General features: G+C 37.1%; 1 protein-coding gene across 1 annotated transcript; it reads right to left on the bottom strand.

The window, feature by feature from the left end:
• Window positions 1-688: 688 nt before the first annotated feature.
• Window positions 689-2,250, bottom strand: MRLN (myoregulin). The gene is made up of 2 exons (XM_014784994.2): window positions 2,174-2,250; window positions 689-849 (listed from the first exon to the last, which is right to left on the bottom strand). Exon 2 carries the CDS (start codon window positions 827-829, stop codon window positions 689-691), a length of 141 nt encoding a protein of 46 aa, XP_014640480.1. The 5' UTR covers window positions 830-849; window positions 2,174-2,250.
• Between the last annotated feature and the right edge of the window lie 10,496 nt (window positions 2,251-12,746).

Genomic DNA, 12,746 nt, shown 5'->3' with positions numbered 1-12,746 from the left:
TCTTCATCTGTAAAATGGGGGCAACAAACGCCTGCCTCCTAGGGCTATTGCGAGCCTTACGTTAAATGACATACTGTGAGCATTTAGTATCAAATGCAAAATCAACACAGATTGCTTCCTGTTTTCTCTTCTCTAAGTTCTGTTTTCCTAAAAGAATCTCTTTTAAGTATTTCTATTCCTAACTCTAAGTTTTTTTGGTAGAAACAAAATTGTTCAGGGTTAAGTAAAACAATCTACCAACACAGATGAAATGTTTATATAAGAAAATGAATATAAACTATTAGTATATCAGATGGAAAAATTATCATATGTAAAGCTTGTTGTGTTAAAAATAGAACCATATAACATTTAACATAGGTGTGCATCCTTAAAAAATCAACTTCACTTATAATTACACCTGCAAAGTTTAGTCAACCTTCCAAATAATAATCATGCTAAAAATCAAGAAATTATATGACTCAGTAGAGTGGATCTTTGGGGAAAAAATTCCGCTTCAATTTATGTAAACGTTTTATAAACCATGAAGTACTAAACAATACACAATACTGTTTTTATTGTAATGTCCTGTTGGCTTTGAGAATAATTAGAGATGTCATCAAATTAAATTCACTCAACACATTAAACTACAAATTTTTATTCACTGGAATTCAATATGGAATTTACATGTAAAGTAAGGGAGTTCAGCTTTCTAAGAAGTAATAACAACATATATAATAGACATTAAGTCAACAAAGATAACAAACAAAATTTTTAGAAGTCTTCCCACAATTTCATCTTCCAGACTTGTGGGGGTAGTAGTAGAAATTAATATCCAGTTTTTACACGTCATATCCAGAATGCTCCAGCTCCCTAGGGAAAATAAAAAGAAAAGTAGCCTCAAAGGAACACATTTATAAGCCTGGTTCTTTAAACTCGATCTAATATTTGCACAGTAAAAAAATAATGATGAAGAAACATCTTTCAGGCAGGACTGTGTACATATTTGTAACCAACCAATGAACTAAAATATTTTTCTCCCTAATGAATTAAAATAGTTTTCACCCACTCATTTTGACTACTTTTTGTCATAATCATAGATTTTTCTATATGCCAAACTTGCCTTTCTTTCTTAAAGAAATGGGTCAAGGCACAATCCGAATGACCATTCTCTTTTCATGTTATCAGTAGTTTATTTATGAAGTCTTATCTGCACAGTGTTTATAATGGTTTTTATTGGCATCAGTGAAATTGCCATTCTTCCAATCTATACAGTGAGCATTACCAGGAAATGAGAATTTGAAGACATGGAAAAAGTCAGGTGATAAAATTTTTAAAAATTAAACAACAAAAGGTCTTTTGCATTTCCTTGATCTTTCCTCAAGATCCTCTCCCTCATATTTTGGTCACTTAATAAGATATCAAACATTTAATTTCCTCCACATTTCTGTGTTAATCAAACAGTTTAAAAAAACAGATGGAAATTTAAAAAGTATTATGGAATTTTAAAAGGTATTAATTTGTGGTGTTTAGCACACTGTTGGAACATTTTACCGAATGCCTGTCAGGTAGGGAGTTGAGAACCATTCTTAAAGCCTTTTTCAGGAATGCAAGGTCAAATAAGTCAAGTAATTTTCAAAGCCTTACATCAAAGTCCCTAATATACACCCAATTTAAAATGAACATCAATACTTTTAAAAAGTGGCAAGACTGGGGTAAGGAAATATTTTCTGCTAGTTTCACTCAAAAACCAAAAAGGCAGGTTGAGTTTGAAGAGAGAAGGAGAATGAGAAAGGAGGAGACAGATGAGATTTTTACAAGTGTTTTCTCCTCCCACTTTTAGCAATCTTAATTAATGTCTGTAATAACTAGCCCCATTCCTAGAGGAGGGAATGACGTGTCCCAAATTACACAGCAATCACTGACAAAGTAAACGTCTAGAATCTCCCCTACATTCAACAATTCCTTTTGCCTATGTTTCAGAAACAAGGGGTAAGAATAATACATGGGTTTGCAAAGTGACTTTCCTTCCCTGGTATAGCCTCAGCCTCCAGCTTATAGAGGAGTCTTCAGTCTGTACTCTGAGGGGTACCTTCAATTTTCTCCAAAAATAGTCAGAGAGAGAATGAAGTAGAAAGTGAAGGAAAGACCAGACAACTGGTGGGGATTGAAGAGTGAGTAGAAACCCATGTCTCACCTGACTTAATCTCAGGTAGTGATAGATAACACTTGCTTCGTGTTCCTTCTGTCCGCTCTTGCTGGAACAAAGTGCATTCAGCACAGGTGGTCTCTTAGCAACCTTGGTTCCTGTGTCAAAGCACATCAGAAGGTGTTATTCGATAGTGAGGTAGTGTATGAAGTGGAGGGGCAGGAAGCCTGCATGGAGAAATTCAAAAATTACTCTCCAAGTCAGGAAGGAGATGTCAAAGAGTGGACTTTAGATAATATGACACTTTAATTTCAACTTATTACAGAATTATACAGCTAAAAATTGAACCTTTAACAGAAAGGTTAAGCTGAATTCTAGAATTTTCCTGCCAGGGCAAACCATCACCATGCTTTTAAAACAACAAGTCTGGGGGAATGGGGGGATGGGGGAGATCTTGTTTAAGGGTACATACTTGCAACTAATGGATCAGTCCTGAAGACCTAATACACAGTACAGTGAATATAGACAATAAAACTGCATTATAAACATTGAACTTGCTAAGAGATTAGATTTTAATTGTTCTCAACATTAGAAGAAATGAGAATTATGTGATGCAATAGAGGTGTTAGCTAACACTACTGTGCCAATTATATTGCAACGTAAATGTATCAGATCAATATTTTGTACACCTTAAACTTACACAATGTTGTATGTCAAATATAACTCAATACAAAACAATTCCGTAAAAATTATTTTAAATATATTGGCTTCATTATCTTCCATGACAAAAAACAAGCAAAATTTCTCTGTCTACGTAGGAGACCATAACTCATGAGATTGTATATCTGCTGTAAATTCTATAAGTTTTAAGATTTTTTTGTCACTTTTATGAACAAATTAGAAAATGGAGGAGTGAATTTATTACAATAGATCAGGCTATAAAATCCAACCACAAATGGAAGATTATCCAGTAAAATGATAGTTATTACAACTATGAAATAATAGAAACACTACTTAGAAAATTAGGTTAAAATATTTAAATATGGGGGCCGGCCCAGTGGGGCAAGTGGTGAAGTGCACGCGCTCTGCTGCGGTGGCCGGGGTTCGCCGGTTGGGATCCCGGGCGCACACCTACGCACTGCTTGTTGAGCCATGCTGCGGCGGTGTCCCATATAAAGTAGAGGAAGATGGGCACGGATGTTAGTTGAGGGCCAGTCTTCCTCAGAAAAAAGAGGAGGATTGGCATCAGATGTTAGCTCAGGGCTGATCTTCCTCACAAAAAGTAAATAAATAAATACATTAAATATTTAAATATGATTAAAACCCATAACTTATGACCACTCATTATGCTCTAGGTATATACTCTAAAGAAATGGATGGATATCCACACCAGTACACCTATCCAAACACTACTCATAATATCCTCAACTTAGAAACAACCCAAGTGCCCATTAGTAGGTAGATAGATAAATTTATATAATGGAATATTATACAATAATGAAAAGTAAGCTACAGCTAAATACGAAAACAGGGGTGAATTTTACAAACATAATATTGAATTTTTTAAAAGCAAGACACAAAAGAAAACACATCATGCAAGAATATTTATGTAAAGTAGAAAAACAGAGTTAAAGTGCATGGTTTAGGGGTGCATATATGGGTGGCAATGGTGTAGGTGGTAAATTTGTAAGGAGAAACGAGGGATTGGCTACCATAAAATCAGAGGAGTGGTGACTTCAGTGAGGGGAAGGGAAGGGATAGGTCGGGAGCTCCATTTCTTGTCCTGGGTGGTAGTTACATTGACAATTACTTTTTAACTACTTGTTAAACCGCACATAGAAGTTTTATGTGCTTTTCTGTATGTAAGTTAGACTTCACAATTGCAATATTAAAAAAGGAAAACAGAAATATCTACAAATGTCAATAGGGGTCAGGGTGGTCCGGTTTGTGTGAAAGAACTTCGTGTGATTTTTCTTTTCCCTTGCTTTTTCCATTTCTCACATTTTCATTTAACTGGCTGATGCTTATATAACTTCAGAAAACTAAAGAAAGTAGTCCCATAACTGCTAGTCCTCTTCCTTCTCTGCCTCTTGAAAAGTAATGTGCACTGATTTTAATTTTGTCAAACCAATCATGTTAACAAATATTTTCATTCAAATGTTTCATTGATAAATTTAATTTTCCTTGAGTTCATATTAAGTGTCTTTTGCTAAAGAACATGTTCTTGTCTCATTCAAAATGCTCCTGAGAAACAGGAATGTGGGTAGTTCCTGTTCGGCTCTTCTTGATGTTAAATCTGTTTCTAGACCTAAGTCATTGGAAGGACACAAATTTATATCATCGTAAGTTTACTAACACACTCATTTTACTGTGGATTAAAATTATGTATGTCACAGTACTTTGATTTACATTTTACCTAATTTGTTCTTACTTACTTCCCTAGAAACTTGGTAATCAAGTGTTTTTTCTTTGGGATTGCAGGGACATTCTTTTGGAGGAAAAACTATTTAACAAAAGCAATTTTCAGGAAAAACATGATTTTTAGTGTTGTTTATGCACTAAAAATATAAATAAATTTCAAACAACTTAGGACACTTCTAAAATAGTATGCTAGACTGTATTGAGTGTGACTATCTCAAGACCATGTTCTTATTTTGAACGCAGTGTTTAAAAATCGTAGCTAAAATAACATCACCTCCAATTTCTGATATAAGATATCCTAGGTTATTTTGGGCCAAATATATTTCATGTTGAAATTTCAGATGACTGCAAATAATTCCCCCTCCCATTTGAATGCCTCTACCTACCTCTCTTTTCCCTATTTCCGGAAGGCACTGGGAATCAATTTACTATTTTGTAGAATGTTGTACTGAAAATAGAATGAATACTCTCTCAACTAGTTTTTAAAATTTGTCTTTATTTTTTCTTGTAATTCCATCAAGAGTCCAAACAATCTAATTCAAATTGACTTGTTCATTGTTTATTGACTAGTTGAATATAACTTAGACAAATGGAGAGTAGCAGTAATCTTTGGTCTCTGGGAGTTGAACTTCATCGTATTCTCTTTCTTCACTCTGGCGTCAGCTTGTATGCTCTTGCCTTTAAAATCTTTAAAATTTTGTTTTTATATAAAACAAGTTTTCTCAAATCAACTCAGACTCCTGGGACTATAAGAAGAGTGCATGTGCTAAATGTCTTGGTCCCTAAGCAAAAACAAAATAATGAAAATCAATCAAACAAAAAACCCTCTATTATATAAAATTATTACTAGTACTAAGACTTGACCCTTTTCTTGATTTCTCTCAACCTCTACTATTTCGCCTTATTAGGCGTGGATTCTTGGTCAAGACAAAGAACAGAACATACTTTGCAAAGTCTCTTTTTCAATAGAAAGAAAAACACTTTTCATTGGATTCAAGTTTATAGTCTTAAACACATGAGTCACATTTCAAAAATATTTTCTTTTTTGACAAGAATTTGCTAATCTTACTCTTTGTTTCCATCAATATCTAATGGTCAAGATAATATTGATGGAAGTGCCCTAGAGACACATGTTGAAAAATGAGACATAATTGAAATCTGTTCATTTTTGCTGAAATAGGACACTTAAGTAAAGTAGAATAATTACCATTTATTGAGGGTCTAGTATATGCCAGGCTGTGATTATGCACTCTTGGGAGATGGAGAACTGCCCAAGGCTACTCAGTATTCTATGTTGGAGCCTACATGCTATTAACCCAGGACTCCAGGCCCCAGATGCCACCTCTTTCAACTACATGGATTTTTTAATGTTTTTAAAGGAAAAGTTACTTTTGAAAAGATCTATATTACAATGGAAACTGACTATACTGAAATGAAAATATCCACATATAATTATTAATGGCTACTCTTCCTCTTCGGTCCTGGCTCCTTTCTGTATATGTGAACTGAATATGTTGAACAATGGGATGGATAGTCTTGCAGTTACCCCTCTGGGCCTGATAACCCTGAATTTGCCAGAATATCTTTTCAACAGCCAGTTGTTAGTTTATTCACATCAAAACAATCTGCTCTTTGTAGATGGAATATTCACAAACAGCCACTACGTGCTTACTGTCTAGTAACCAGGTTAGCTCAAAGTACAGTTTTTTATCTATTTTTTATTAGCTTTTACTATCTGCAATTTTATTCTTGTTTGTTATCTACCCACTGATCAACTTATGACTAACAAGTTTCTCCCCTTGACCTCCTTAACATTAGCTGGACAGAGATATAACGAGAATGCTTCTAGGGCGTGGTGGTTGAGAGATGGATCTGGAATAGACTGATGGGGTTTGACTCAGATCCGCCACTTACCTTGAGACCTTAGACAAGTTACATGAACTCTCTGTGCCTCAGTTAGCACTTCTATAAAATGGGGATGATAATAATAGTACCTACTTCTTAGGGTAGTGTAAAAATTAAAAGAGAAATATTTGTGCTTAGCAAGTAAACATTTAATAAGCGATCGGGACTATTATTATTAATTATAGTCTAGCATATTACCTCTTGGATGGTACCCCTTGAGTGATTCATTCCCCTCAAGTTCTCTTTAAGCACCTAAACACACAAAACTGTCACATGCCTACTCATCCTTTGAAATCTTTGTTACCTCCTCTGTGACCCATCCTGACTTCCTCAGGCAGAATTTATTGCCCACTTGTCTGTAATATATTGCAACTCACTATACTGTGTTACGGTTATTTGTTTGCATGCACCATCCCATAGGCAGTTGCTATCTTTCTAGAAAGTGGGTACAGCCTTACCCATCTCGGATCCCAGTGCCTCATGTTCCAAAGCTAATTAGTTTTCAACAAATAATGATTTAACAACTGCACATAAAGTAGAAGTTTTCTTGGAAGACTGAGAGTTCATTTTGTGTAAATGACAATCACAACAAGAAAAACACATATATTAAGTCTACTTTTCCCAGCAAATATATTAAAAATTAAATCCCAAAGTTGGGTGCTTTCAATTTATCTCCATATGGAAAATGTCTCTTTCCTATAAAATTTATATTGAATAAAATTATCTTTTAGAAACTTGATAAATCATATGGTAATTATGTCTTGATGTTTTTGCTTTTGTTTGTTTTTTGCTTGTAATTAGGGAACCAAGTCAAGTTGTTGGAAGACAACAAAAATTTGGCACTGGCCGTACAGGGTTTTAGGATAGAAGTGTCTTGTTGGGATGGCTACCATTACTACTGCATAATGGAAATTTATCCCCTTAAAACTCCAGAAATGGATGCTGGTGCGGCAGCAGGAAGTGTAAACTCCTCAAATTTGAGTCATTCAGAAGTTAACTGCAAATTTGGGCATATTCAATGGTAAATGGATTTTGTGTGTTCTGTAAGTTTCTAAAATTTGAGTTCAAGTTGCATTTTTTGAACTAATTAAGACTCCATTTGATTCTGCCCAATGCTGAATTATATGCGAAAGGGAATTTAACACACTTCTGAGAAATTAACTCATCAATGATATGAGCCTTGTATGAGATACAGCTTCAATGAGAATCATATTAAATGGCATAGGACTTTACACTTAAATGATTGCAAGAATGATTTTTGTACCCTGTTTCCTGATTATGATATGATTTCAAGGAGAGTTTTCTCTTTCTATCTAAGAAAAACAACAGCAGTGAAAGGTCTGAAATATTATAGAAACATTTGTGCTGGAAAAGATATTTGAGATTTTGTACACTTCTCATTTGACAAATGAAGTCCAGAGAAGTACAGCAACTTGTCTGAGGTCACACAGTTACTTTTCTTCAGAGCTACTATCATAATTGCCTCAGCAATTTTTTGACATTTGTGATAAGTTGGATTCTGCATTTCACCAGACTTGGCTGTTTGGAGATATTCTACTTTCGTCACCTCCCAATGTCTTTGATTCAGGCCAAAGTAAGACCAGAGAGCCTTGAATAAAGAAAGTCACAAGTGAAAACTGAAAAACTTGGCAGGTCAGACTCATGAGGCACAGAACTTGACAAAGTGGACTTCAGTTGAAAACAAAAACATGAGCTTTGTCACAGATGGTTGGTCAGCAAGGTGGAGTGGGGAGAGAGTATAGGTTTTGGAGGCAAATGGAACTGGTTTTAGATCCTGGTTCTGGCTGATCTTAGCTCTGTAGCCTTGGACCAGGCCCTCCCTCATTTCTGGAGAACAGATATAATATCTGTCTTGCAGCAATTTGAAAGGATTTTATTCGTAACTACAGTTAAGAAGGGCCTACACTTGCTTTGATTTTAATCTCATAAAACCTTATGAGGTGAGTCATTAACACTCCTATTTCCTTAGTTGGAGACACTGAAGACCAGAGAGGTTAAGTAAGGACTAACCAGGGATTTAAATGGAGGTCTGTTCGGCTCCAAAGCCTTAGCTACTGCAGTATCTCAGGATTGGTAAAAAGGTAAGCCAAAAGCCCAGCATGCTGCTTGGCACTCGATAAAATAGTGGTTGGTATGATGAAGCGGCAGAATCAGAAATATGGCCACTTCCCTGCAGCTCAACTACCTCGAAGAGAGATGAGTGGCTCAGAGGGATGAGAGGAAACAAACGGACTTAAGAGATGGAAAGGCCTGAGAAGCTGAGGCAGCCACACAGATGTGTGGACAGCAGGGCACTGGCTTGCCTGGCAACACTCATGAGGGTCCACCGATCACCTCATGCGGAACACTCTATTTCTCTTCTCTTCTCTGTACCTCGCACGCTTCCTTTTCATGTCAATGCCTGTCCAGTTTGGGCCTTCCTAAGCCGTCTATGACCGTGCCTCAAACGCTTTCGGTAAATATTCTGGCACTAAAATGAACTATTTTTCCACACATGAACAAACATCTCCTCTTAATCATCCACTAACAAGACTCCTGAAGGCTGCGATTTCCCGCTACCACATACCTGCCCCAAATAGGAGATTGCGCATTGCCCCTAAGAAGACATCAATTACTCAGTTACCGGCACTTAACATTAAGAAATATTCTGGAACCAAAATAATGAAAATGTTTTCCACCTCCCCGCTGCCAAGTTCCCCAACCCTCTCCATGAATCACAGTTGTAGTGCACTCTTACAAGGCCAGATGAACTGCCCAGAGCCCTGGCTGGGGACCAGACCTGCAAGGCTTCAACCAGAAGCCACAACACAGCAGTGTCATCTAACACTTGTCCTTTCATGCTATGAGGAAGCAGGAGTGGGACTGAGAGTGTTTGTTTATTAGGTTTTTGTTTTTTGTCTACAGAACTCATATATCCAAACAAGTGTCATCCCAGGTTTGGGGTTGGTGAGTAAAGGAGCATGGAGAATCTCTGGACCCATTTGAGTTCTAAAAAGCATTTAGCAAGAACTTTTAAACTATCTTCTTGTTTTGCAACACACATTTCCCCGCATAAATTCATTGGTGATGATTTTTTTATCTGTTAAAGTGCAGATTTGATTTCTGAAACCAGCTAAACGTTATTTGGAGTCAAGTTTAGCTGAGAAGGTAGATTGGAGAACAGAATTTCAAGTTAAATGAACGACTGTGACCTCTTTTAAGGCAGAATTGTATTTCCAGCATTTAGCACAGGACTTGGAACAAAATAGACGCTCAACAAAAAACATTGGAGGGCTGGGGGGGAGGATGAGATGTGACTTTAAGGTGCTGTTCTTCTATGCCTCATAAGCTTGTTACTTAGAAAGTGAACCCAAGGCGGAATGCTGAAAATCACTAAATCATTTTCCAAGAAAGTACAGCCTTCCAAGGGAAAGTCTGACCAACAATGCCTATTTTCGGTGAGTAAGTTTTGGGTGTGAAGCCCCTGTGGAATACCTATAGTATCCTGGCTGTACTTCTCATGTACCGTGGAATAAGCCCTTTCTCACTCTCAATCAGAGTTCTTCATGAAATAACTTCTCTCTCCTACTATATTTAGTTTATTGACCCCTTGCTATCCTAAGGGTCACACTTGCCCACAGTAGGAATTAAATAAACGTTTGCAGAATGAAAGCTTGTAAAGGAAAACAAAAATCTCATCCTATCTCCCGAGTTACAGGGTAGCACTTTGGGAAGCAGGTATTCTCTGAGATAACCCTCCTTTCTGTTTCATCCAGACAGAGTCAAATCTACCAGTCTTTTGGAACCATAGAAGCACATAAGGAAAAGAAAAGTTTTAGAATGCTGATTATAGTAGAGCAGGCAAATTTATTAATAATAGCTTATGCTTTGAAATTGTTTTGGAAAATTTCCCATCACTGTGGATCTCAGCTGTAGCCTAATGTCCTGAACTGCTAACCCTATACCATCCTCCAATGCTCCTACTCTTAGCATTCGCACAGACACCATCCTAAAGATGAAGTTATTAAAAGTAGTAAAAGCCAATCATTGTCTCTACAGTTTAGATTAATGTTTCCCAACAAAGACCACATTAGAGGCTCTAGGTTTGAATTTGAAACAAACGAGAGATCATTAAGGAGATTTAGGAAAAATCGAAATGAAGGATTTCTTAAGTAATGTTACCATACTTGACCACTTATACAGGTTATAAGTAAACCCCACCACCCTACATAACAGATTATGGCTCTCATTTCACAAACAAGGAAACTGAGGCTCAGAGAGGTTGAATACTTGTTTAAGGTCATACAATTTGTTAGTGGTCCAAGCCAGGGCTCAATACCAGGCTGGCATCTGCCTCCTTCCAATTCACTGTAATGCCTCCCTTACACATTTTATTTAGAAACCTAATGCACATGTTCAAGAGAATTGAACATATGTAGCCATAGCAGAAAACTATGCTAGCCCATAGTCCTGAAGAAGGGCCAGAGCGTCAGGTTGCATCTTTGCTCACAAGGACCAAGCAGGGCATCCGTATTTCTGGGCTTCAGGGTCCTCCTTTTCCAGACAGCAAACACAGTGACCTACTTTGCAGGACTCTCAAAAGCAACCATTATTTTTTAAAAGGCTGCTAAGACAAAGCCTTTGGCTAAAAAAAAACAGAAGGCAATGAATCCATGGAACAAGACAGGCGCCGTCTCTGATCCAAATCTCAAGCACGGAAAAATGACAAGGCCCAAGTCTCCTCTCCAACACTCCCCTGCAGATACTTTCCATATGTGAAATTTCTCTTTGAAATCACTGAAATCCTCTATTTGGAGAGGAAACACCGGGAGACAGGAATAGCAGGCACAGCCACAAGGCTTGGTCAAGTAATTTAGATATTATGAATCCCTTGCTTCTCCTCCTGCCTTTATTTAGCCAGAAGGAAATGAAAGGAATAGAATTCTAATTAATTAATCTATCTTATAATAAGCCTTGTAAAAATTGGAGAGATGTTGAAATGCAGAGAGGGGAAATAGGATTTAGGAGTCTAAGTTTTGTCTTACTATATTCTCCCTCTACCAGAAGCAAACAAGAATCACACCAACCTTTCTCCTACATCAACATTTTTAAATCCCACATTTTTAAAAAACTTACTGTTCAAGCGTTCAAAAAGCGAAGTCCAAAGTCAAGGAGATGATCTCTCTCTTCTGTGAAAAACACCATATGCTCCTAGCTGGATCAGGAGACTCACTGGGCTGTTATTAATAACTGGCTTAGAGCTTTATGAAGAAACATGAGCCAGACTATCACGGGAGGAGACAAGCAGAAAGGAATTGACAGACACAGGTGGGATAAATTATGACAAAAAATATACTTTGGCCCACAAAGGAGCTCAAATAACCCATGAGGAGGGGATCAGCCCCTCCACAATTAATAGGCCCTATGTCAAATGTTCTAAGAGTTAAACAATCAACTCATAAAAATATGCTTACTTTTACTCTCTTGGAAAAGGCCACGTCTCATTTAATGTTATATACCATCCTTCATTCTTCTGAGTAATTCTTTTCCATGGATATCTGAATATCTTCTCAAATTTATACATTTTTGTCTTGTTTGCTTTGACTTCCTCATTTTTAAAATATATAAACAGAGGCTGGCCCAGTGGCCTAGCAGTTAAGTTCGCGCACTCAGCTTCAGCGGCCCGGGGTTCACCGGCTCGGATCCTGGGCATGGACCTACACACAACTCATCAAGCCATGCTGAGGTGGCGTCCCACATTGAAGAACTAGAAGGACCTATAACTAGGTTATACAACTATGTACTGGCGCTTTGGGGAGAAAAAAAGAAAAAGAAAAAAAAAAAAGGAAGATTGGCAACAGATGTTAGCTCCGGGCCAATCTTAAAAAATAATAATAATAAAATAAAATATATAAACAAATGGATTTTCAAATGTACATTAACAATTTTATGAGATTTGTTTCTCTGTGAGCATATCAGTCTCTCTCCCTTAAGCATCCCAAAATAAGTCCTGGAAGTGTATGTGTGTGTGGATGTTGGGATTTATCAAACACAAAAGGGAACCTGTAGAATCGAAGTCCAAAGAACGGAAGTGTGATGACGACCTGGATCCTGGGGTGTAGTGGCTTTCCTCTTTTGAAGAGCTATATTTCAAAAAAGTCCAAGTCTACGTTTCCCCTCCCCCAAGAATTGATATCGAATTGTTCAGACCATTAACAGCGTGTCTTCAGACCTAAATTATATTAAGCACTAGCTCTGCCTGAAGTGTTAAAAGAAAACTGACAATGAGACAAAA

This window comes from Ceratotherium simum, chromosome 6, assembly GCF_057802395.1.
Source record: "Ceratotherium simum simum isolate JZ-2026a chromosome 6, ASM5780239v1, whole genome shotgun sequence".
Lineage (NCBI taxonomy): Eukaryota > Metazoa > Chordata > Mammalia > Perissodactyla > Rhinocerotidae > Ceratotherium > Ceratotherium simum.
Note: the sequence above shows the minus strand (reverse complement) of the source record. Positions and strands in the feature narration are given on the sequence as shown.

What these genes read in the sequence shown, in the direction of transcription:
- MRLN (XM_014784994.2), bottom strand. Translation starts at nt 829, where the DNA reads ATGACGTGTAAAAACTGGATATTAATTTCTACTACTACCCCCACAAGT.